At 37.3% G+C, this 26526-nt stretch overlaps 1 protein-coding gene across 2 annotated transcripts; it reads right to left on the bottom strand.

Moving 5' to 3' along the window:
- Positions 1-1791: 1791 nt before the first annotated feature.
- Positions 1792-26436, bottom strand: RBM7 (RNA binding motif protein 7). Of its 2 annotated transcripts, XR_008551031.1 has the most exons (7): positions 26259-26418; positions 24984-25146; positions 24275-24362; positions 21457-21547; positions 19933-20144; positions 12347-12490; positions 1792-1968 (listed from the first exon to the last, which is right to left on the bottom strand). XR_008551031.1 is itself a non-coding variant. In XM_037505312.2 (5 exons), the coding sequence occupies exons 1-5, from the start codon at positions 26352-26354 to the stop codon at positions 19788-19790; spliced, it is 795 nt and encodes a 264-aa protein (XP_037361209.1). In that variant the 5' UTR covers positions 26355-26436; the 3' UTR covers positions 17725-19787. The 2 variants fall into 2 exon arrangements, 1 of the variants encoding a protein (XP_037361209.1); XM_037505312.2 differs by lacking the exons at positions 1792-1968; positions 12347-12490 and having other exon boundaries at positions 17725-20144; positions 26259-26436.
- Positions 26437-26526: the final 90 nt, after the last annotated feature.

Below are 26526 nucleotides of genomic sequence, written 5' to 3'. Positions count from 1 at the left end.
TTCTACTCTCATCACATCCTTTAGAAATTCTTAAATGAGCTCTTGTCTGACATTTCACTTAGCAAGCATTTGCTGTTTAATAAAAGTTCTTTCATTGGCAGAGTTACTCCTTCATTGTGGAGGGACTGGATCGGTGTTTCAGTTCAGCTGTTTGCTGTCAGCGGTAATGACTTTCTACTCCACCCTTACAAGTTCGTAAGGTTAAATCTGGTCCTTGTATAACCCATCTATGGAGCAAAAGGAGTTAAGATGAACGGAAAATGCCTCTGCCTGCTCTGTCATCTGCTTGGGTTTTGATCAAAATACCTCTTCCAGTGACAGCTCTGGTTTCCATTGTCTCCAAGGGAGTGGCAACCAACAGGACTTTTGGACCCCGGGCGGTCAAAGTGAGTTTCTTAAATCTTAGCTATTTAGTAGCAAATTTGTGTGCAGAGCGCAACTTTGTCACAAATTTTGTTTCAGCTTGGAAATTAGCCTCTGCATATTCTTCTGAAAGCCCTATTGACACTAATTACAGAGTTTGTGTTCATCCTCCTAGTAATTCATACTCGGTGAGCTGGTCTTGTGAGAGAGAAACTTTATTGTTCAATTAAGAGTTATTAGGGCAGCACAGTGTATCGGGTTTCATCTGGTACCCCTTTGGTATCCTCATCTCACCACCTGCCAGGGCTGCAGAGAAAGTCTCTTTGAAGGGTTATCCAGTCAGGTGTGCCAATTATAAATACATATAAACATTTTTATTGTTCAAGTGTGTCTCTATTGTAACTGCATTGCCAGATGAGTCACATTGTTTTGCTCTAGTTTTGTATTCATTTGTAACCTACTTTACAGGAAACAGTCTACATTTCTTTTTTAGTCTTTTCTGTGAACATTAACATATATAAACCCTATTTAAATGAGATTGGGAGGCCCACGCATGCATAAATCAAACTACAGGATTCAACATGCTTGCATCTCCCAGGAGAAATGGTGCTAATTCCACCTTCCTTAGAGCTGAGAGGGAGGTAGGTGGTCCAGCCGTTGTTTAGGGGGTAGGTGGCCTTGGATTCAGAGACACATAAGTGAGTCTCTCCATGAAGCACCCTACAATCTGCCCTCCCTTCTGCTGTTTGTCTCCAAATAAACTCAGTTTGTAGGAATAATTGATTGCTTTTGTTTGAAGCGAACATCTCTCAATTTTAAACTTGGCTCAGAAAAAGTTCAAGTATAGAAATTTTTATCAACTCTGTTTTTATCACCCTCCTAAAGTATTTTTTTATTTTCAAAGAATACATTTTGTTTTCAAAGTTACTAGTTGAACAAAAAGCAGTTTTATTACAAATTACAACTTACAAAATGCTATCGATCTTTAAGAACCAATATCCTGAAGATCTGTGGTCATTCTTTTCAAATATTGGGTGTTTAAAATTATGTGTGGACATGTTTTGAAACTTCAGTTTTTATTGAGACACAGTAGTATATTTTCATTTAACAACACACATTTTAGGTGAATGGCATTATAATGAAGGGAGATTACAGCTTATTGGTTTTGTGTGTCCTATCACTGGATCGGTGATCTTAAAGATGAATATCCCAAAGTAGATCAATAATGCACCAGTTCACACATCAAGCCTTATGAAAAAAAGAGAGATAAAGAGAGAGAAAAGAGGACAGACACAAGAACAAGCAGCCCTAAAATCCTAGAGCGGCATCTCCCAGCGAATGCAGTAATTTTTCCCTTTCCCTTTCTTAATACAATTTATCTAAAAATTACTTCACTCTGATCAGAACGTTTATTTTTCAATTCTGCTGTGAATCTATAAAAACTGCTTTTGTTAATTAACATAAAGGGCATAGTGCCAAAAACCCTTGTTCTCCAAAGTTAGAGCCTGTGGGAAAGTGTTCTTTGAAGCCATTTCAAGGAGAATGCTTCAGAATCTGAAACATCCAGGTCACTTAGATGCAGAGAAGCTGCCTCCATTTCCAACCCTGGGAAGAAATTTAGATAAAGGGCTTTCAGACAGAACATTCTACATTTATCTTAGCTTTGTAGTTTGAATACTTCAGGGGATAAGGACTCGGGAGAGTGACTCAGCTTCACAACACTGCTGGGGTCAAACTGTGATGTTTCCACCGGCATCTGCCACAGTGTTTCCCACAGGACATGGCCAAGACCTTATAAGCCCTCCCTTTATAGAGAGATCACTACTTCTCTTTCACATGTTTTTTTTTTAACTTTCTTTAATTATGAAAAATAGACATAACAAAATTTCCCATTTTCATCAGTTTTAAATGTACAGCTCAATGGCATTAAGTGGGTTCACATTGTTTGCAACCATCACCCCCATACATCTTCAGAATATTTTGTCTTCCCAAACAAAAAATTCCATCCATTCCATTCAATACCATATCCCCCATTTCACCTACCCCACTTCCCAGTTCCAGGAGACCACCATTCCATTTTCTGTCTCTGAATTTGATTATATTAATACCTCATGTTAGTGGACTCACAATATTTGTCCTTTTGTTTCTGACACATTTCACTTAGCATAATGTCCTCAAAATTCATCCATGTTGTAACATGCATCAAAATTTCCTTCTTTTTTAAGACTAAATGATATTCCATTATATGCATATAGTACATCTTATTTATCTATTCATCAACCAACAGACACTTGGGTTGCTTTCACCATTTGGCTATTAAGAGCATTTCATTTCATTTTTTCATTGCTGCTTTCTTCAGGCTTCCCAGCCATGCTTTGGCATCTCATCTCTTTTACAGATTACTGTGACAATCAATTTAGAGGTGATCCCACTCTCCCTGCTCCTCTTAGAATTACCATGAACCTTATCTTTTAGGGGCCTTCCTGGTGGCACAGGAGTTAAAGTATCAGCATTATCAAGCTATCGCCAGCCACTGCAGCATGAGTTCAATCCCTGGCCAGGGAGTTAACCCAAATTGTGCAGCAGACCTCTCCTGTATTTCAGTGGCTGTGCCTGTTCTGGTCCCCTCTCTGTCTGTGGTGAATCCTATCAATCCCCTCCCCCTGCACCTCTGGCCTGTATGCCAGTTCTTGTATGCATAAATAAATAAATCTTTAAAGTAAAAAAAAGAAAGAAAGTGGGCCTCCCTGGCAGCACAAGGGGTTAAGCACCACATTATGAAGCAATCCACAGCCTCTTCAGCACGAGTTCGATCCCTGACCAGCCAGGGAGCAACCCACATGGCGAGACAGACCTCTCCTATCTTGCCCGTTGCTCCCCTCAGCAGTGTACTTCAGTCCATCTGCCTGTTCTGCTCCCCACTTTGTCTCTGGTGAATCCTCTCAAACCCCCCTGCATCACTGGCCTGTACCCCAGCTCTTGTAAGCATAAATAAATAAATCTTAAATAAATAAATAAGAAAGAAATCTTTTGCCTTCACCATCTAGCACTGTAAAAAACACAGGGTAACATTATAAGCCATACTTAAAAATTTTCAAAAAGCAACTTGTACAAAATAGACACTCTAAAAATTTCATGAAATTTGAATTACATTTTATCTCATTTCAGCAAACACAGAATCCTTAGTGCGTATCAAATACTGTACTAGAATGCCTAAGTAAATATATTTCTTGAGCCAATATTTATTATACCAGGTACTACGGCTATTTAAAGTGTTAAAATAGTCTTAATATCTAACAATATGATGGTTTATTGTTTAGAATTTGTTTCTTTTGCAGATGGAGAAACAGCTTTAATTTTTGTCTGTAAAATGTATGCTGATTAAATAAAAACATAGAACATCTAATACATCATATACTAGGTTTTACTTAATTTATTTCTGTAAGTGAACCAGAAAATGCAAAATTTAATAAAGGAAGAATACTTTAAAGAATTATAGAGAGCTCTGGGAATGTAGGGGAAAGGAAGCCATTTGGCCAAAGACATACATGAGTATGGAAGTTAGATTACACCCAAAAAAGGGAACTTTGACAATAAATATTATGTGTAAGCCTCTCCTGGACAGGCAAGATAGTTTGGACCTAAGCAACTAGAATGGTCATGCCTTTAAAATAAGCAAGAAACCTAATAGAAACTAAATTTATATGGTGACTGCTAGTTGTCTTGATAACAAGCTTGAATCAATTGGAAATTTTCATAGCAGTCAAATTCAAGATTTCTATAATTTTGAATAGTCCAATGGAAATGCCAATAGAAATTATGGCCAAACTAGAGCAGACTCAGTGCTTATTGGACAAAATAATATGGACATGAATATTGAGTCATGAGCTTGGGCCGTGAATAGTGAAAAAAAGCAATAGACATTGCAAATGACTAGTTGAATTCAAATCCTACTGCAGCTACTTTCTATCTAGATTTCCTTAGACAAGTTGACTCTAAGATTTGTTTTTCTCTTTAAAACAGTGATAGCACTTCATTTGAAGAATTAATGAAAAGGTTTGTAGAGGAGTTTGTAGAGCTTTTGTTTAATCAAACCTTACTACTTTCTATACATTTCCTTACATAAGTTGACTCTCATCTTGCTAAGACTCAATTTTCTCATTTTCAAATGGTGAGTGAAGAAGGAAGGTCAGAAGGAGTCAGCTAACTGTGGGTTAAAATGTAGCAATAGAGTCAAAGAAATGCAGTACTAGAGAAAATAGAGGAAGAGAAAATTTGAATGAAGGAGTGAAGTCGCTGGTATAAGACTCAAGACGAGGTCTGAAAGATGTTCTTATATTTGGTCATTAGAGCACTAAATTCTGCTGCAGCTTGAGAAACAAATAAGAGAATTGCAAGTTGGCAAAGCCATTAATAATGGAAGAGAAGCAAACTAGTTTGTTAAGAGTACATTGCAGCTGATAGGGAGAAGCTTGGGAATTAAAGGGAAAGAGATGGAGAAAGGAATGAAGCTAAGAAAAGGAGATATGCAGGAGACTTGGTAATGGGCCTCACTGGTGGCCTAAGGGTTGTCTCAGTGCTATGACAGCTACAGCCTGAGTTCATTCCCTGCCCAGGTTGCTAATTCACATATGGCGCAGCAGACCTCTCCTGTGTGCCCACTGCTCCCCTCATCAGTGTATTTCAGTAGATCCACCTGTTCTGCTCCCCACTCTGTCTCTGTTGAAGCCTCACAGCCCCTGCTCCTCTGGCCTACACCCCAGTTCTTCTCCACAAAAATAAATAAAAATCTTGAAAAAAAAAAAGATTTGGGGAGGAGGAAACAGCAGCACAGCTATTGTGACAAGCCACAGAATCATCATTTTAACAAATGAAATCTGCTACTCTGAATAAACACTTTTTAAAAATATTAATTGTCCTGACAAAATTTTTCAAACTTAAGTACCGAGAACAGGAATTTCATTTCCACATGATAAATGAAGTGCTATCTTCAAGCACTTGAACTAGGTTTTAAGTAAGCATAACAACACTCATTTAATTTGGAAGGGGGAGAAATCTTGCACCAATAGCACCTAAAAGAAACTTCTGGAAATATGATTTTTGGGAAAATTGCATAATAGCTTACATAAAATAGGCCCTCCATATTTTTAAAATTTTCATTAATAACAACTGACCTAAAAATAAAGCAATATATTGGAAGCAGTTCATAAAGACAGATTCTCTTCAGAGCTTATCACTTGCGTCAAATTTTATTCATCTCATGCATAACACAACTAAGTTTATTGAGTTGCTCACATCTCATTTTATTTTACAAATATTATCAAAGTGAGCTAAATTTCAGTATCACTTTAAACACAAACTCTACAAATTGCTCAGTATTATTTTATTCTTGGAGTTTACTGTATCTATTTCACTTTCTGTTAATAAGAAATATGTACTTCACTTCAGAGAATTCTTCGGTCACTAATCCAAAATATTTTCAACAGGAAGACATCTTCCACTTCCCAGCTTCTAATTCTGTGCTGACCTCAGAGCAGTCTTTGGATTCCATTCTAAAGGAAATGTATCAACTAAAATATTACAAAAAAATTAATACTTTTTCCCATTTTTTTTTTTTTTTTTTTGGTTACGGCTAAACACTTGTTTCCAAAGGAAAATACTTCATCTGAAAAAAACAAATAAAAAGGATAATTTATGGTACAACTGTTTGAGTATATGGCTTTCTAGGAGTCAGAAAGAGTTACTTTCAAATTCTGACCTTACCAGACACTAATGGGTGTGACTAAATATCTTTATCTTCATTTACAAAATAAAAGTAACAACTGTACTGATATTTTAGTTATTGTGAAGATTAAATCAGTTCATATGGTCATATCCAAAACTCTTAATAACTAGGAAATACTTATTACACATTGTTATACATTATACATTATTATAATGAATACCATTTATTATATGAACTATTCATTAATGTTTATTATATTCACTTCTCCCTTAGTAAGATATTTGGCAGATATTTGAAGATGTTTTATTTGTTTAATAGAAAATACTTTTTCTACTTTATAGACTCTTAAAATTCCTCAAAGGGCTTGGAAAGTGGAGAACAGGATGTGTTGCAATTCATAATCTTCAGCCTTCCTGTCCTTTCTTTGGTCTTGTTTCCAGAAATGTCAGTTTAGTGAGATAGGAAACAGAACAATATACGTATTTAATGAACTTCTTCTTGACCCTGAGTCTCCCACTAACCTGTTTAAATTGACTCTGGTTTTGAGGTTAGCCGGATTTATTTTTTTTTTTATTTATGCATACAAGAACTGAGGTACAGGCCAGAGGTGCAGGGAGTGAGAGGATTTACCAGAGACAGAGCGGGAAACAGAACAGGCAGACTGACTGAAATACACTGCTGAGGGGAGCAGCAGGCGAGTCAGGAGAGGTCTGCTGCGCCATGTGGGTCAGCTCCCTGGCAGGCTGGGATTGAACCCATTCTGTAGAGGCTGCAGACAGCTTCATAGGTTGCGTCCTAACCCCTTGTGCCACCAGGTTAGCCAGATTTAAAGGCTGCTCCAAAACAAATCATTTTAGTGATTATCTCTTTAAAGAAACCGTGGGAGCTTTGTGGATAGACAATCAAGTTTCTATTCACAATAGCCAAATAGTGCAAACACCCTCAACAGATAAACGGATAAGTAAAATGCGGTATACATATATAGGGAAACATTACGCAACCATAAAAAGAAATGAAACTCTGATTTATGTTAAAATATGAATGACCGTAGAAAATTACGCTGCAAAGTAAAATATCAGATATAGGATGCTAACTGCATGGCTGCACTTACATGAAATAGCTAGAAGGAGAAAATGCACAGAGACAGAAAGAAGATCAGAGGTTAGAGGGCTGGTGGGAGAGGGGACAGTAGGATTAGGTATTACTGCAGAATGGGTACAGAGTTTGTCTGGAGTGATTAGAAAGTTTTGGAAATGCATAAGGTGATGATTTCACAAACATTGTGAATGTTCTGAATGCCACTGAACTGTACACTTTAAAGTGATTAAAATGGTAAGGTGTATGTTATATGTATTTTATTGCAATAATACAATTTTAATAAAATTATTTTTTCTAAATAGAATTTTAATTTAAAACTAACAGATTAAATATGGAGGAAGGCCCATCTTCTAAAATGTAAACTAGAAAACCTTGAATCTGTGACTAGAAGGGCTTGTACCCCTGCAAGAAGCCACCTCATGTCCAAGCTACTATGCTGGATCTTTCAGCATCAGTTTATGGGTTTCACACAATTATCCAAGGTCATACTTAGATTTTTCCTCAAACTTGAAAAAGTGTTTTTTTAATCATATTTTGAATTTTGAAAGCATAAAGACATTTGTTTCAAAGTGTTGGAGAAACTGGCTAGAAAAAAATTAGTTCAATCATACAATAAGCAAAAATAAATTTTAAATTGATTAAATAAATATAGGTCATTTTTAAAATCCTTAAAAAATAATGTTTTATTTATTTTGTGGTAGGGAAAGCATGCATAAATCTCAAAATAGCAGAAGGAAACTCATGAGAAGATTAACTTTCACTCTCCCTTCTGACACACACATTCACACAAACACGAGATTTCAAAGAAATCAGAAGCAAAATTAACTAATTGGGGGAAATATGTATAATTTCCAGCAAGGCCGTAGCATTCTGAAACACAAAGAGCTTTCACAAATCAGTCAAAGGAATCAAAACCCTAATAGGAAAACTGGCAAAGGATATGGACAATTCATGGAGAAATATAATTGGGTGAGAAAAAGAAGCAAAAATACCCAATCTCATTAATAATAAATTAGTCTAACAATCAATGACTAACATTTTTAAGGAAATACCAATAGATTTTGGTTTAAAACTAGATAAGCTGATTAGAAATCTCACATAGAAAAATAGCCATGTAAGAATTAGCTAAGTTTTACAAGAACTTGGGGTAGGTATTGGGGAAAGTAGACCCTCAACAATAAGTTCAATTATTGACATGCATAGTCAGACATTTGAATACAAGCTACCAAGTCCAGAAATAGAGCTATTACAATAAGTGTATTTAAAATGTGATAGTAATACCACTTCATCTAAGTGGGGGAAAATGGATTAAATACAAATTTTGTTAGCAACTTGAGAGCAATTTAAAAAAATTAAATTGACTCCTGACTTTACAATTTACACCTAAATAAATTCAAAATGGATTAGCATTTAAATGGGAAAACTTAAAAATAAAATTGCTAGAGGAAAACAATACTAATGGTTATTTTAATAGTATTGTTTATAGAAGCCAAATCATGTAAGAATCATGTGGTAGATTGAAAATTTTTTGGCCACAAGTACTCCTGTCTTACCTTCTTTTTATTTTTTTAAGATTTTATTTATTTTTGTATAGAAGAACTGGGGTACAGGCCAGAGGTGGGAGGGGTATATGTCAGAGGATTCACCAGAGACAGAGTGGGGAGCAGAATAGGCAGATCTAGTGAAAAACACTGTTGAGGGCAGCAGCAGGCAAGACAGGAGAGGTCTCCTGCACCATGTGGGTAGCCCCCTGGCAGGGAATCTAAGTCAGGTCCTTGTGATGGGCCAACATGGGTAGATAGGGTGATAGCATGGAGACTTAATCCCTAGGCCACCAGGGAGGCCCCCTCCTATCCTACATTCTGCTCTTATGATATGACCTTGAAACTTAGTCAGTGAGCTGTGTGCCTTCTCTCCAGAAACCTGGGTAGACTATTATAAGTTTTTTGACCAAGAGTACAGTAGAAGTGACTTAGGAGGCTAGATCATAAAATGTCATGTGTTTCCACATTGGTGTCTTGGGGTGCTCACTCTTGGAAGCTAGCTACCATGCTGAAGGAGAGCCCATGCAAGCTGACATGGCAAAGAATCGAAGCACTGGCTGAGTTCCCAGTCAATGGTCAGTAGCAACTGGACTGCTTTAAAGGGTAAATGATCTTTAAAGGGGATCCTCCAGTTCCCATTTGAGTCACATCAGTGATGCAAGTGAAAAAGGGAAGCACTATCCTTGTGGAATCCTGGCCAGACTGGTTTTTTAGCCCCTAAATTTTGGGATAGTTCATTAAATATCAATACATAACAAGAAGGCCTGAGGTATATGCATTTTCACTTTCACCAACAAGAACTGGGCCATCCTCTACTTCCTTAGGCAAAGAATTAGTAAGTACTGCATTTGAGGAACATTATATTTACTTGTTTAAAAAAGAAAGTATAATATGCACTTATGTTGAAATAAAGCAAGGTAATATAGGACAAAAAGGATATTAATTCTGCAAATTTGTCAGACTGTTCTCAATCACTATTGAAGAGTTCTAGGTTATACTGTTAAATGTAAAAAATAATGTATGAAAGAAAAGAGGGAAATGAAATATTTGGATAAAGAAATTATTGAAGGTCACATAAACTATTGAGTGACTAGTTAAGATGAATAGGCAGGAGTAAGGTGGAAGCAATGGACAGGAGTGGTGCAAGCTTTCTCAACATATATCTTCTAATATCATTTTCATTTTTGAACCATGTGAATCTATACCTATTTTAAGGAGGGAAAGACAAAAAGTAATAAGCATCTTTGTATTTTTAAAAGTCAATATTAAGACAAACATAAAATTTTATCCCATTTGGTCTTTAATTCATGGGAATAAAACAATCTACAACTATAATTGTTACAGAAGCTGCTATATCCCTGGCATCTTTTCTATATCATTCCAGAAGAAAAAAAAAATGATAAAATTTATTTTAAATCCAGAATAACAAGAATTGCAACCATCAGGCCATGAAATCGATTTGGTTTACCTTGGTGCTATCATTCATAATAAAAATGTTATAATTAAGAACTTTATCTCTGAAATCTGACTGACTAGATATGAATCTGGGAGAATTTATCTAAATTCTGTACATCTCAACTTTCTCCTCTGTAAAATAATCTTAAGTGCCTGAATAAATTTCTTAGCACATAGAAAATAATAAATGCTAGCTACTAAAAAAGTTATTCCCGTTTACATTTTAATATAGAAAACCCAAACCAAAAATTATATACCTTATTAAAATTTGTCAAGGGCCTCCCTGGTGGCGCAAGGGGTTAAGGTCGCAGCCCTATGAAGCTATCAGCAGCCACTACAGCATGAGTTCGATCCCAGCCAGGAAGCTAACCCACATGGCACAGCAGACCTCTCCTGTCTCTCCGCTGCAACCCTCAGCAGTGTATTTCAGTAGATCTGCCTGTCTGCTCCCCACTCCTACTCTGGTGAACCCTCTCACCACCCCCATCCCCCCGCACCTCTGGCCTACACCCCAGCTCTTGTATGCATAAATAAATTTTTTTTTTAATAGAGGCATGTTTTTATTTATTTATTTGTTTGTTTGTTTGCTTGTTTGTTTATACAAGCACTGGGTACAGTCAGAAGTGCGGGAGGGTGAGAGAATTCACCAGAGCCAGAGAGGGGAACAGAACAGGCAGAAGGACCGAAGTACACTGCTGAGGGGAGCAGCGGGCGGCAGGAGAGGTCTGCGCGCCATGTGGGACCCTCCTCAGGTGGCCGGGGAGCAGCCGGGGATCGAACCGGTGCTGCAGAGGCCGCGGGCAGCTTCGCAACCCAGCGCTCAACTGCTGCGCCACCTGGGAGGCCCTGCATAAATAAATAAAATAAATCTTTAAAATTTCTCAAGTGGCCTTGCTTTCTCCTTAGAAGTATGAAATTTAAAAATAAATTTCATTTAATAGAAATATATTAACATATATATTTATACATAACCTAGATTTATACATAATATCATATATCTTGATATACTTATTTATATTTAAAATTATCATTTATAAATATAGAATGATGAGTTAACAATTACCTTTTTGTGACTGTAAACTGGGAAGATCCTGATTGGTTCAAAGACAGCAGATCTTGTCCCCCCAGCCTTTTGACCTTCCCAAAGCCCAACAATAAAATGGTTTGATAACCCCCTGTCCCCCGGCAAAAGATATAATGCCTTAGAAAGAGAAAATACTTTAAAACATTAATGGTAATCTGAAACTAAATGCCAAGCAATGTGGCAAATCACTTGCGATAAATTACCTTGGAGGTAACCCACATGCTCGTTGCAGGCGAAGAGCAGCTAGGGGAGCAAAGGGTGCAAAGGGGTCAGACATACACTATTGCAGGACACAATACCTTTGTTCTTGGTTCTCGTGAGTGCACCTCTAAATTCTTGGAATTTCCCCAATTATAAGAGTGTCCTTATTATTCATGAGCCCCTAAATGGTCTCAAGGTTGGGGCCACAGAAGCATGTGATTCAAGGTGTCAGGCTTTGAGACACATGGTATCAGTCAGTCCTTCTAGGAGAGGAGCCCTACTAGGGCTTGGAGATTGGGTTCATTCCCATGGCCAAGGATTCACTCAACTAGCCCAATGTAATAAAAAAAAAAGACACCTAATGGAAACTCTGGACAAGATGTACAGATAAGCCTCCTGGCTGGTAAGAAGCAGTGCTCTGCCAGAAGGGTGATGCACCCCACTCCTTGGGGAGAGGACATGGAAGCTTCATATCTGAGGCCCACCTAGATCTAGCCCTCTTGTCTGACGTTGTTTCCTTATGCTGTAATAAAACTGTAAGTAGAGCTTTTTCCTGAGTTCTGTGAGTCATCTAGGGCATCAGCAAACCTGTGCAGGGTGGTGGGAACCCCTGAATTTATAGCCAATAGATCAGAGGTGCTTTTGGCAGAGGAATCCCTGAACTTGCAGCTGGCATCTGAAGTGAGGGAGTCTCATAAAGGACTCCTGTGAAGTTTGGCCTGACTCCAGCTAATGTGTCAGAATCACCATGCAGTTGACCACAAGGGAAATTTGCTTGAGATTTGAAACTCCTAAGGGAAGCAGCAGCCATATTTTTTACAGCCTGGAAGACTGGTGCAGGGTGCCAAGCACGTCACTGCTGATCTCCTGACTCACCTTGTTGGCATGGGGCACCAATCTGCAGCTCCTCCAGCTCTTGCCACATTTCCTCCAGCTTCTCAGCGTCGGAGCCAATAATATGTTGAGTTCTATGGTTCAGTGTGCCAACAATGCCTGCAGGCTTCAGGTTATCCAAGTGCTCTAAAGAGGAATAATAAGAGACAGATGCAGCCTCCATTTTTTCCCCTAGCACTTTCCAGTTTATCACTGCTCTTGTTCTTCAGTTTTCCATCTCAACTGCTGATCTAGCCAACTTATAATGATTTCAGCCCCAACACAAGACGCAGGACTACAGATTGTTCACCAGCAATCACAAATGCACAAAGTTGAATTCCTATAAGTCACCTATTTTCTAACACTTAGTTCTGGCTCTGATTTTACCTTGACTGGTCAAACTGTCAAACTGTCTACCCATTGATAGAAAACTAAAAGTGCAGATGTGATTGTTGAGAACTAGAAATCATATGACACTAGGGTTTTCATCCCTGACTATATATTAGTATCTTTTTAAAAATACTGATACCACACTCCTTCCCTGGAATTCTGGGAATTGTTTTTTGAAAGGTTCATAGGTGATGAAATGTTGCACAAAAGGAAAAAAAAAAAGAACAAAGAAGAGGTAATTAATCTTATACATACACACACGAGGTACTAAAGCAGAAATCAATGAAAATCTCTCTCAAGAGGCACTCCTAAAATCAAGTGTCATAGAAGTATTAAAAATTAACCAACAAAGACATGGCAGGCAAATATGCAAAAACAGCAATATAAAGCAAAATAGAATTCAAAGTCAGTAGTATGAAAATGGGTCAAGGGCATATAATTTGATGTTATATTACATGGTAAAATGTTATACTCACCTTTGCATCTAGTATAACTTCAGGATACAGGAAGCAAAAACTTAAGACATAATCAGACAAATTAGTGAACTAAAATCACTTCTTTCAGAACTGAGATAAAATGTGTGTGTGTGTGTGTAGGCATTTGAAAAATATTATTAACAGGCAGTTCTTAGCTACCACATTGGAAGCACTTTTAACCCCTCAATCTCACCTGATGCTTTCTGTTCTTTCTATAATGTCAATGTCTTTTACTTGTTGAAGACTGGATTAGAAGTCACTCTCATATGCTCACCCACTCTTGCTCACATCAATTAAATTATTTCAATCCTCCTTATGCTTGTTTCTTTTTTTTCTTTTTCTTTTTCAAAGATTTATTTATCTATGCATACAAGAACAGGGGTACAGGCCAGAGGTGTGGGGGGTAAGAGGATTCACCAGAGACAGTGTGGGGGACAGAACAGGCGTATTGACTGAAATACACTGCTGAGGGGAGCAGCAGGTGAGTCTGGAGAGGTCTGCTGTGCCATGTGGGTTGCTCCCTGCCCGGGGATTGAACTTGTGCTACAGTGGCTGTGGTTAGCTTCATAGGCAGCATCTTAACCCCTTGTGCCACCAGGGAGGCCCCTGCTTGTTTCTTTCTTCTTTTTTTTTATTTATACATTTTTTACATCATTGTTCATTTTTTTAAATTAATTAATTTATTTATTTATACAAGCACTGGGTACAGTCAGAAGCGCGGGAGGGTGAGAGAATTCAGCAGAGCCAGAGCGGGGAGCAGAGCAGGCAGAAGGACCGAAGTAAAGTACACTGCTGAGGGGAGCAGCGGGCGGCAGGAGAGGTCTGTGGGCCATGTGGGACCCTCCCCCTGCAGCCGGGGAGCAACTGGGGATCGAACCAGCGCAGCAGAGGCTGCGGGCAGCTTCGCAACCCAGCGCTCAACTGCTGCGCCACCGGGGAGGCCCCCCTGCTTGTTTCTTAATAAAAGTTCTTAATTTAAATTTTGTATAAACCAATGAAATGTAAATGTGAAAAATAGACTTTAACATTAGTTGAATACTTTGTAAAGATTCATAAAGAAAAATCACTATAGGAAATTTGCTGTTAGATTCAGGGTGACTCAGACAACTGTAAAAACAAAAACTGGATGTGAATGCTAGAAAACTTTAATACTTCACAAGTTTCTCTACATTTGCATTCCATTATAGAGAAGCCCCAAATGGAAAATCATAGGCAATGCAATCTGGTAATGATTAATACAAGAAAATCCACTGAATTCCAGTGTACTTAGATTTAAGAAAAAGTCCTGGCTTTGCCTCCAAAGATTGACAAATGAATGTATATTTATGTGCATTAAATTAAAATACATACATTTTAATCTTTTAAAAGTGATCATTCTTTTTTGATTTACAAATCTCATCAATGAAGGCAGCATTTTGTAGAAACAAATTTCAAACAGAGAAAACAAGTGTTTGTTAATATCTAAGAAACCATCATAAAATATGGGGGAAATTCTGGGGTAAAAACCATGCCGCCAGTCACCTAGTGCAGTAGCGGGAGGAGGGCCTGTGAGGGATGGATGTGATTCCAGATTACTTCAGCGCCCTCTGCAGAGGTGTGGTTGGCCATGAGTCCAGCCCTGCTAACTCATTGCTAAGCAACCTAGAAAACTCCTATGATAATCCAGCTAATGATGTAGTTTTTCTCTACATGACTCTATTATATGTCATATACTCCGTCCCGAAGACAATTAGAAGTTACAATAGAAGAAGAAAACGTATTTAGAAACAAAAAGAGTCAAAATTAGAGAGAAGACCTAAAAATACCAACCATTTAAAATGGAGAACGGTGAGTAGTGCACTACATATCAAAACCCAGAGATTAACTCAGTCAAGACAGATGTAATAACAAAGATTTAGATGTCTTTCCTAACTCAAACAAGACACAGACAAAATGTATGAAACAAGACAATGGACATCAGATAGAAAGGACAGTGCTCCTTGTGAAACAGAAATCAATTGAGATGAGCCCTACAATTGCTACCACTTGATGGGACTTCCAGGTGCAATTTGGTTGAGTAGCTAGCCAGTGAGAGCCTGGCAAGCTTCCAAACTTGGGGAGATAAAGCTGAGCATCTAGGGAAACCAAAGCACCTAGAATATCCACGTACACAGCACTAAAGAAGGTTAAGCTGCACAGAGTAAATTCCCAGAGATCTGCAGGTTTCCTCTATTATTCATGAGTACGGATCACAGGCTTGAAGACACTGCCCAAGGCTGGCAGAGAATTGCCCCAGAGAATTATATGGAGAACTACCCAGCACTCATGTAGAAGCAGGAAAAAATTCTCTTCCCTCTATCCAGACTCAAAAACTTCCTGATTTATAAGCTACCGATAAGTCATGTCTCAGCAATGGGACGAATTAACACTGCATGCATCTGAAATCTTGCCTAAGAAATCTTAACAGCAAGTTCTGAAGGGACACTCTTTCCGTGACTGTGTCCCAAAACAAATTGCAAAAATGTTTACAGACATACAAAAATTATCAGCATCCAATTGTAAAATTTACAAAGCCCAGTATCCAATCAAAATTATAAGGCATGCAAAGCAGCAGGAAATACAACCAATGAGTGGACAAATTGAAGCCAATCCAGAAAGTAACAAAGATACTAGAATTAGCAGAAAAGGACATTAAAAATTCCAAATTTTAAGTAGAGCTAGTGAAGATATAAAAAGATCCAAATGATGTGTTAACTCAACAGGGAGAATCCTTTTACAAAGTATGTATACCAATACATGTTGCACACTTTAAATAGCTACAATTTTGTCAATTATATCTCAATAAAGCTGAAAATAAGAATCAGAAAGAAATCTAAATTAAATGTCTACAACTTTGTTACGTAGAATAAAAGATTATTTGGAATTAATTGCTGATTAGTCATTGCAGGAAAAAAAGGTTAGTGAACTTCAAGACATAGTAACAAAATGAAAAAGAAAAAAGAAAAAAAAATAGTTGAGAAAAACAAACAGCACATCAGTGAGCTGCAGAGTAACACCAAGTAGTCTTATAATTGAAGAGTTCAATGGAAGTTTCAAAGGTGGGGGAGTGGGGACAAAAACAAATTTTTAATGACCAAAATGTTCCCAAATTTCCCAGATTCATGCAGCTCAATGAACCCCAAGCAAAAGGAACACAAAGAAAACTTGACTAAAGACACATTATAATCAAATTGCTCAAAGACAGAGAAAAGTGATACATTATCTATCTACATGACAGATTTCTTAAAGGAAACAATGAAGAGGACAGTGCAGTCACTTATTTAAAGAACTGAAAGAAAAAAATGTTAGTTTAGAACTCAATATGCAGCAAAAATATATTTCAAACAAGAAAGGTGAGATTCTTTTTCAGATATATAAAAACTAAATGAAGTACCAGCAAGCCTGCACTGTAAGAAATATCAAGGAGGGCCTCCCTGGTGGCGCAAGGGCAAAACTCCCATCAGCACTATCCAAGCTCTGGCAAGCTACTGCAGCGTGGCATAGCCTGAGTTCAATCCCCAGCCAGGGAGCTGACCCACATGGCACAGCAGACCACTCCTGGAGTGCCCACTGCTCCCCTCAGCAGTGTATTTCGGTAGATTCACCTGTTCTGCTCCCTACTCTGTCTCTAGTGAATTCTCTCACCCCCTGCACCTCTGGCCTACACCCCAATTCTTGTATACATAAATATAAAATAAAAAGAAATATCAAAAAGTTGTTCAAGCAGAGTACCAGATAAATAGATAACTGCAACTACAAAGGAAGAACTCCAGAAATGGAAACTCTTAGAAAAATTTAAGATTTCTTTTTTTCATTTAAACTTCCTTCAAAGAGAATCTGTCTTAACAAAAAGTAACATGTGGCAGGGCTTAAATATGTAAATGTAAAATACATTTAACAGTATTGTATAACAGTATAGTCTCTTGCAAGTCTGACCTGGCTGTAGGAGGGAAGATAAAATATACCAGGAACTAAAACTGGACTAGTCATAAAAAATCAGTAAAAACTAAGCACAATTTATCAAGTAATTTGGATAGAGAAAATGGGTTATTTTTGAAAAATTGAAAATATCCATATTGATGCATGAATAGATCAGTAACTATAAAGGAAATTGAGAAGGGAATCAAAGAATTACTTTTAAGGGCCTCCCCGGTGGCGCAGCAGTTGAGCGCTGGATTGCGAAGCTGCCCGCAGCCTCTGCAGCGCTGGCTCGATTCCCGGCTGCTCCACGGCCACAGGAGGAGGGTCCCACATGGCGCGCAGACCTCTCCTGCCGCCCGCTCCTCCCCTCAGCAGTGTACCTCGGTCCTTCTGCCTGTTCTGTTCCCCTCTCTGGCTCTGGTGAATTCTCTCACCCTCCCGCACTTCTGACTGTACCCAGTGCTCATATAAATAAATAATCTTAAAAAAAAAAAAAAGAATTACTTTTAAGACCCAGATAGATGCAAAACTTCTTAAATAAAATTTAAGTATTAAAGGCAAAATGTATGTAGTTCTTTAATTGGATGGTAAGATGGTTGAGGGTTAGGAAACCTACTTTAAATTTTATATGAAGTCTCCTTCATTGAAATTTTTGACAAATATTCCTTTGTTCATTCATCAAAAATTACCAAGTATTTATATACCAGGCACTGGGTACCAGGAATTCAAATTGTAAATAAGATATGGTCCCTGTCTTCATGAAGTTCTTAAGAAATAAGTGATACAGCACAGATGTTAATGACAAGAGAAATATAGGGTATTATGGGAATAAACTGGCACTGAAATGTCAGGATGCTATTGTACTGATCCCGACTAGTTGATCACCGGTTCTAAGATGCGGGCAGTTAGTATAAGGGAGGATAGAGCCAAATAGTCCCAAGTTCTGAGCTATGTATAAAAGAAAAAAATAAAGGTCAAGTTTGTAACATACTAGGTTAAACAAAAACCACTTTCTTTAATGTAGTACTTGTGAGCAATTTAATGCTGCTGTTGTCACCCTCTAAGAGAAAGTCAATGTCAGGTAGTATACAGTATGTAACAAAAGTTTGATTACCGGAAAGCCACTTAAAAAGAAAACTAATCTGAACCAGGATCACTTGTGAATTAATATGAACGGATCACTCACAGATAAGCTGCACTACAGGGGTATTAATCTCTGTGCTATCTACAAATGCTACCAGAAGAAAGTTCTCACATAAGTAAGTTGCCTGGAAACAAATCCTTCCATTATTAAACTGCTTAAGCAAACAAATTTAACTTAATTCTATGTTGAGCAGATAACTCCATCTACCTAGAGAACTATAATCCATCACTCAAATTTTGATTCTCAAATATATATGTACAAAAGTTACATTTTAGGATGCTCTAAATATTAACATACTATAAAAAGTATGTAGTTAATTGTGTTCAATATTTCATTAGTGATGTCAAAAAAAATAAGTCACCTCTCCCCACCTCTAAGTTTTCAGTATATTAGAAAGCAACATAGTACAAATGTTGTGATTAATGTTAAAAAGAATTCCAGTTTTTCAAGGAGTGAACTTTCACACACAACTTTTATAATGAAAGGGAAACAGTATCTTGATAGATAAAAGTGAATCAGAAAAAGTTTTAATTCTTTCAAAGGTTTAAACAAAAAAGCAACCTGTACAATCGCCATAGTAAAATGTGTCCTTATATACATGTTCTAAGCTTAGAAAATGTTAAAACTTTTAAAGTTTGAACAACAGAGGCAGCACTCAACGGTCTTCAAGAACCTTTTTACCTATATGAAGAAACCTTTTTCCCAAAAAAGGTATACTTTCAGTAAAACATTTTACTATTTTATCTATGAATTTTTGTTCTTCCTGAAAAGGGGGACGTTACACTGTGTTTTTAATGTAAAAAAATAGATTTAGAGATATTTAACTTCCTGAGTGACTTCATTCTTACATCAAACATGATTTAATGAACAAATTTTAAAATTTTATCATGAAATGGCATGTGTAGACTTACATTTGTATCTTCAATTAGGGTAAAACTCAAAAAGAGTATGTCACAGAACTTACAATTAATTTTCTAAGTTAAACAATATATATTATTTATACCCAGATTTTACTGACAAGTTTTCATAAATAAAATGTCACCAAATGAATCACTGAAAATACATTTGCTCACTTATTAACAAAATACTGATAGTCCGTTAAGACTAACAATTTGAATGTTCTCTATTATGTACACCAAAATCTGACCAAGAACTTTCTTGCAATACAAAAAGATAACAATTAAAATATTTGCTTTATAATACAACCAACTCATACAATATATCCCTTCCTCAATTGTTTAAAATGTTTAGCAAAATTTCCTTTGCATAAAACCCTTTCCACTTCATACAGCCCTGAGGTGAAAGGTTATTAATGTAGTAAAAGTGTAACCACAATTCTTCTCATTTCTGTATTATACTAAGCTGTAAGGTTTTTCTTAATAAAGAAATGTGGCAAACTTGAAAAATTGCTCTGTACAGTTTTTCAAAACATTTCCAAACCAACTTAGCCAACAGGGGCTAGAATGACCCTATACAAATGTCCTTTCCACAGATGTTAGTGGCGAGAGGAACGCCATTTTCCATCTCTACTACTGTCTCTTCTATTATCATCATGGCTCCAGCCATCATGATTCCTATCTTCATAGAAGAAATCATCTCTGCTTCCTCTGTAATGATGGTCAGACCCATGATCAGCGTACCGTTCACGGCCATGATGTCTATCCCCTACATAGGGATGAGAATTCTGTCTGACTTTATGCTGGGATGATGGTGTATCTTGGCGCCACTGGGAGCTTGAGGACTGGTTAAAAGTATGATTATGTGACTGAACTGATGGGGAAAATCCTGATGGATCCAGAAGTGGAGAACCAAATTTTCCACCATATGACATCTGCCTCAAAACACTGTTCATCTGAAGGAAGAGAAAAAGAAGGAAATGCTTGATATTTCTAGAGCTCAAAGTCAACAGATATTTTCTCACAGTTAACCAAACATTAAAAAAGGAAAAGCAAAGTCAATTATCAAATGACCATTCTCAAAATGAGTCTGAAATTAAACATAATTGAAATTTGTACAAAACAATAGTTTCTTTCATGTCACTGTACATCTATAAGATATTTATATATAACTCCTTACTCCCAAGAACAAAGCTTAGAAAGGAAGAAATCATAAAAAATGATGTGAATCACGGTATGATGAACAGATATAGTCAGGAGCTCCGTATCATTAGGAAAGGCTTCATGAAGGCGCATTAATAAGGAAACACAGAAGAGGTTCATAGAATAGTATAACCTTAGCTGAGACAGATGTTAGATCTAAGTAGTGAAGAATGGATGATAGAGCTAAAAAGGTATACTGGAACCAGACCACAGGTAGCCTAATAATCAAGTTAGAGAATTCTATTTTGCAAACAACAGAAAGTCAGGAATATAAGTAAACCAAGGTTATAATTAAACATTAAACAAATATAATGGTAATTATGAAAGTGTGTAAGATGGAGATACTAATTACTATTGGTTTCCAAATTCTGTCTATAGACAGATACTAGCCAATAATGATTTCTGAATAGCCTGCAATAAATTGAGAAAAATAAGTAGTATGTGGCATCCCTTTGTATTGGCATGTCAATTTTACTTTATTTCACCATTATGTTCTTATCTTGAAACCCATGAAATATAAAAGCCAAAGGACCGTAAGTGAAGACTGTGATTTGGGCAAAGATTAAAAAAAAGAATAAATAAATATAAGAAAAAGAAAAAAAAAGGAAGACTTGGTAAATCATTTTGGAGAAAAAAATGAAACAGTAAAAAAAAGATACTTAAGATTTTAAGAGTAGTCTCATGGTACTACCGTTACGGAGATACAGAAAGTTTAAGAGGAAGCTGACCTAGAAGACTACAGTATATTAAAGTACTAATATTAACTATTAATGAGAGTTTATAAGATCACTCAGCATAGGTTACAAAAATACCAGAGATTGAATTTTCAGTTTTTGAAAAACACACAGTCCAACAATTGCTGAGGAAAAATACAAATGTAAATTGCAGTTCTTCTATTTATCTTCAATCTTTTTAAATGTTTCAGTTTGGTGAAAATTAAAACTGCATGATCAACTTAGGAAGATTATGCTAATCTAAGTAAATTTTAGTAAATTAATTTTAAATTTTAACCAACTTTTTGTTTTTGTTTTTTTTTAAGCAACTGAAGTGGAAAAATCAGCCTACCACTGCTTGTCTCTGAAAATTTTCTGGAGATGAGAAAGATCTCTGAATTATCTGTGTTGATGGAGTCATGTTATCCACAATTCTTTCATATCTGCAAAAAACAAGACAACCAATGTATACTCAGCCAATATTTATTACAAGTCAATTATAAGCAAGACACTGTTCTCAAAGGTTGGAGTGAACAAGACAGAAAAGGCACTTGCTCGCATGGGGCTGGGGTAAGACTACAGACCATTTCACATGGTGATAAATGATATAAAGAAGGACTAAAGAGGGCCTCCCTGGTGGGGCAAGGGGTTAAGACGCAACCTATGAAGCTATCCGCAGCCACTGCAGCACGAGTTCGATCCCTGGCCAGGGAGCAACCCACATGACGCAGCAGACCTCTCCTGTCTCCCTGCTGCTCCCCTCAGCAGTGTGTTTCAGTAGATACACCTGTTCTGTTCCCCACTCTGTCTCTGGTGAATCCTCTCACCCCCTCACCTCTGGCCTGTACCCTAGTTCTTGTATGCATTAATAAATAAATCTTTAAAAAATAAAAAAAGTTCTAATGAGCCAGTAGAAAGGAAGGTTCTATTGTAGCCTGGCCGGTCAGAGATAACTTTTCTGATAAGACAACCTAAGTGAGAGATTACTTGGACGCATTCCAGCTGAGGGAAGGACTAGTGCAGAGGTGGCAAACCATAACCTGTGGTTCAATTCCAGTTTTAATAAACCGTTTCATCAGAACATAAGCACGCGATTTCTCTGTCATTTATTGTAGTGCCACAATGGCAGAGAAAGAAACAATATGGCCGGCAAAGTTTAATATATATATGGGTGTATGTGTGACTCTTTGGACTAGTGCAAAGACCAGATTGAGAACTATAATGAAAGGGATTTGATTGATTGGATATGAACAATGAAGGAAAGAGAAGTATATCCTTCAACCAACAAAAGATTGAATCTAGATTTCTGGCTTGACCAATTAGGTAGACATTTACTGGCATAGGAAAGAGAAATACATTTTGGAGAGTAAGAAATACATTTTGGAGAGTTAAGAGTTCTGTAACATACACAGGATATTCATTTTAAGGCCATATACTTTATTCTTCACTTCCTAAGTATGTTAACTTGCTCTAGAGAAAAGCCCTTAGAAAATGCTTAAACTTTATTTTAAAACACGTCTTTGGAACCAAATAACTGTAAGACAAATGAACTTGTCTTACAGTTCAGATCTTTTTATTTTGGGATTTCTTAAACAGGTTATGAAGGTATATATTAAGGGAGTAAAAAAGCAATTTTACTTATAAAAAATAAACTATTACATATCTTTTTCCTCAAGAAATTCAAAGTGGGGGGGAGATAAAACATGTTTTCCTTCTAAGGTACCTTTGAAGGTTCTATAAAAGTGGGTAGATACTGACTGAGAAATGTATAAATATACTTTTAGCAGGAAGAATATTAAGAGGGTAACCTTTGTTATTACTGCTTGCTTATAACTTCACCATCCAATATGTGTTCACATCCATCTACTTCTCTCCTGCTCTTGACAGCCCTAATCCAAACTACCATCTACTTTGCAATCTTGCTACTAATACCAATATTAAGCTTGCTACCAATAGTTTCCTTATTGACCTTTATATTTTCACTCTTGTCCCCTCCAATCCACTTCCCTCCTGCAACATACAACTTTAAAATACAAAACCCAGTACTATCACTAATCCCTACTGAAAACATTTCAACAAATGTTGAAATGACCCTACTGTTTTCAGGGTAAAATCCCTAAATTCCAATTATCGCTTCTAAGAACATCCTGCTTTATCTGCTTTATCTAATTCACCAATATCCATCTTTCATTTCTTATGATTTAGGTAAAATGGCTTCTTTTAGTTCCGTATTCATTTTAAAAAGGTCTCCAAGCACTTTCTACTCCTTCTCAATGTGTCTTTACCCAGACTTTAAGCTCCACTAAGCAGCACATTATAGTCACTGGGCTTGATCATAACTCCCAGCCCACTACTTTGAGTAGTCAGTTAACCTCCACTCATTTTCTTCACATAAAAGGGAGAGATAATGACCCCTACATCATAAAACTGCTATGAGGAATAAATGAGATCATAAATGTAAAGGGCTTGGTCAAAAACCTAGTGCTATGAGATGTATTTGCTAACTTTTTCTTGAACGAAGCCCATTATGACTATTAGCTGTATAGATACATCACGGGAAAACTGAACTGGTAAAATGTCAGCTCCCCCACAGCAAATAATCTTATTAAGTAAATATAGTATCTTTTCTAACCTTTAGCAGCTAGATGAGATTTAGAGCTCATTCAACTTCTTTTCCTTATAAATGGAAGGATAGGATCAGAAATGAGATTAGCTCGATTACACAACTGGTAGAAGCAGATCTACAATCCAATTCTAGCAACAGTCCAGTAATCTGTTTACTAATTGGTATTTTTAAACTGCAAATAACAACCAATTAGTAGCCATAAAACTAATTTGAATTTTAGAAAGATAAAATAGAAAATAAAGTGTACTGCCAAGTAGTAAGGGGAAGCAATGTTCTGAGAACTTTTTTTTGTTATAATATAAATAAGGTAGGTGGGAATATTGGTTTTTACAAGTGAACATACAGTTACTAAGAATCTATTTGAATAACTATAAACTACAGTTCCCTTAAAATAGAGATATACATAACTATTTCTATATCCCCAACATAGCAAACAGAAAAAGCAGAAGAGGTTAAGAGTATAAACTAATCATTCATTATGTATTTGCCATCAATACACTTAAAAAAATTCCCCCCAAATTATTTTAATAATAGGTAATACTACCTGCTGGGAGATGTGGAGGTAGGGCTTGAATTTCCAACATGATGTTGGGAATAAGACATACTGACATCCTGTGATGCATGGCTACTTCCTAAAATAAAATAATTCAAAAATTTTTGATAGAAAAATTTCATTTTAAATATTTCCCACACCCCAAATCATTCCAAAAAGACAGACACAGGCTTAAAAAAAAAAAAAAAACCTCACATTCAATAAACAGCTTTAGCTTCATCAGAGTGAAAAGTGAATACCAGATTTATCAAAACAAACAGTCCCAAAAAGTTAATATGAAATTTACAAATATCATTATGACTATAATATCCTGATCCCCACACTGAAGTGTAAGACTAGATATATATTAAGTTTCATCCTCACATGATCATGAATCAAAATTTGTAAATCACAAAGCCAGGAAACCTATTTTCAGAAAATAATCCTTGCTCCTTTCTGAAAACCCACACCCAAAGTCTTGCTAACGATAAAGTTTATATTCTTTTCACTGACCCAACTTTAAATCCAATTTTGCAACTTTAAATCCAATTTTAAAATTACAACTTTGAAAATTGTATTGTCATTTGAGGGATGTGTAAAATTTATTCACAAATCCTAAAAGTATTTTCATCCAGAAAATGATTCTTTAAAAGTGAATAATAAATTTAACAGCGAAGCATCAAGTATCCCCTTTCCCCAAACAATATCGTTAAATAATTACCCGATCTAAACTGAATTTTGATAGGCCTTCCAAAAAGTTTGATTCCATTAAGTAGATTCATCGCATAAGGAACAGATACTTCATGTTTGAAATTCACAAATGCAAACTGCTTTGGTTTACCATCCTTATCTTTTGGAATTTTCACTTTTATTACTGGCCCAGCCTGCAAACAAAAAAGTATTCAGAATGTAAGGCAATTTCAAAAAATGGAACTTCCAAAAATGGATACAGATAGATTTCCATCTCTGCTAAAGATCCCATCGTTTTGAGAGACAATTAGATTACTTGGAAACACCATCATTAAATTTACATTCCGCCGCACTTTATGAACTTTTGTTAACAATGGAACGATCATTTTCCCCACGTCATTATCAAGACCAACAGAAAGTGGTTTGGTTTCCTTGGGACTAAAAATACACTTTTTAAAAATGAATTAATCAAACATCGCTTGATAGAACTGGAGGTGGGGGTGGGGAACTTTGAATTTTTTTTTTTTACTTCTTTTTAAATTTTTATTTTTTTAGCATTTTTATTTTCTTTTCTATATTTTTACTTTTTCCTTTTTGCACAATGTATGCACTTTCATCTTGGTTACAGTCCCCTTACAATTCCCACCCTCCTTGTTTGGATCCTACTCCCTCCTCCCCCGCTGTAGTATGTCTCTACTTTACAGTTGCTTGTTGATTTTGATTTTTACTTTATTATAATTAATCTTTTCCCTGGTCCCTTATTCAGGTTTTCTAAATCCCTGCTACGAGTGAGACCAGCCGGTATTTTTCTTTTTCTTTCTGGCTTATTTCACCGAGCATGATCCCTTCCAGCCCCATCCATGGTGCTGCAAATGGCATGGTTTTCCTTTTTGGGGAATCTTAAAATTTTTGAGACATTTTAATGCAGAAACACGACAGCGCTGCTGCTTCTACGGAGTGTTTCTAACTCTATTACAAAGAACCAAAGGCGAAGTGTTCTGAGGGGAAAATTAGAAAAAAGAGGAAAAGGAAACCAGCGCTGCTCAACGAGGAACCCCCGCGTCCTACGTCCCTTAGGAGCCCCGAATCTTCACCCCAGGACGCTGGCGGGAGGATCCCCCCTCCATCCTGGGCCGCCACTGGGGCGACAGCCACCCCGGCGTCACCTCCGAGAGCGACACCCCGCGAGCGGCTCACTTCCTAAACGCGACCTTTGGCCCCGAGCGGCCCACCTGTGGGTGCCCGGCCCGCCCCGTCAAGCTCGCCAGCCGGAAAACGACAGACCCAGGAGCCCCCAGCCGCGCACCTGGTGGAAAAGCTCGAAAAGCAGCTCCTCTGTCACCTTCGTTTCCAGGTTGCCCACAAAAAGGGTGCGATCCGCTTCGGCCGCAGCGGCCCCCATCTCAGCGTCGCCCCTTCCTACTTCAGCCGCAGGGTCGTCCCCGACGCCCCTACTGCGCACGCTCGGAAACCCACGTCCTTGCGCGTCAGGGGTCACGTACGTCAGCGTCCCTCCCGCGCGCTCCCGCCGGCGTCGACGTGCGCGGGCCGACTGCGCAGGCGCACGCGAGAGT

The sequence above is a fragment of the Talpa occidentalis genome, unplaced genomic scaffold (assembly GCF_014898055.3).
Source record: "Talpa occidentalis isolate TD23 unplaced genomic scaffold, MPIMG_talOcc4v2.1 talOcc4.12, whole genome shotgun sequence".
NCBI classification, from domain to species: Eukaryota; Metazoa; Chordata; class Mammalia; order Eulipotyphla; family Talpidae; genus Talpa; species Talpa occidentalis.
This window is presented reverse-complemented; position numbering and strand designations above follow the sequence as displayed.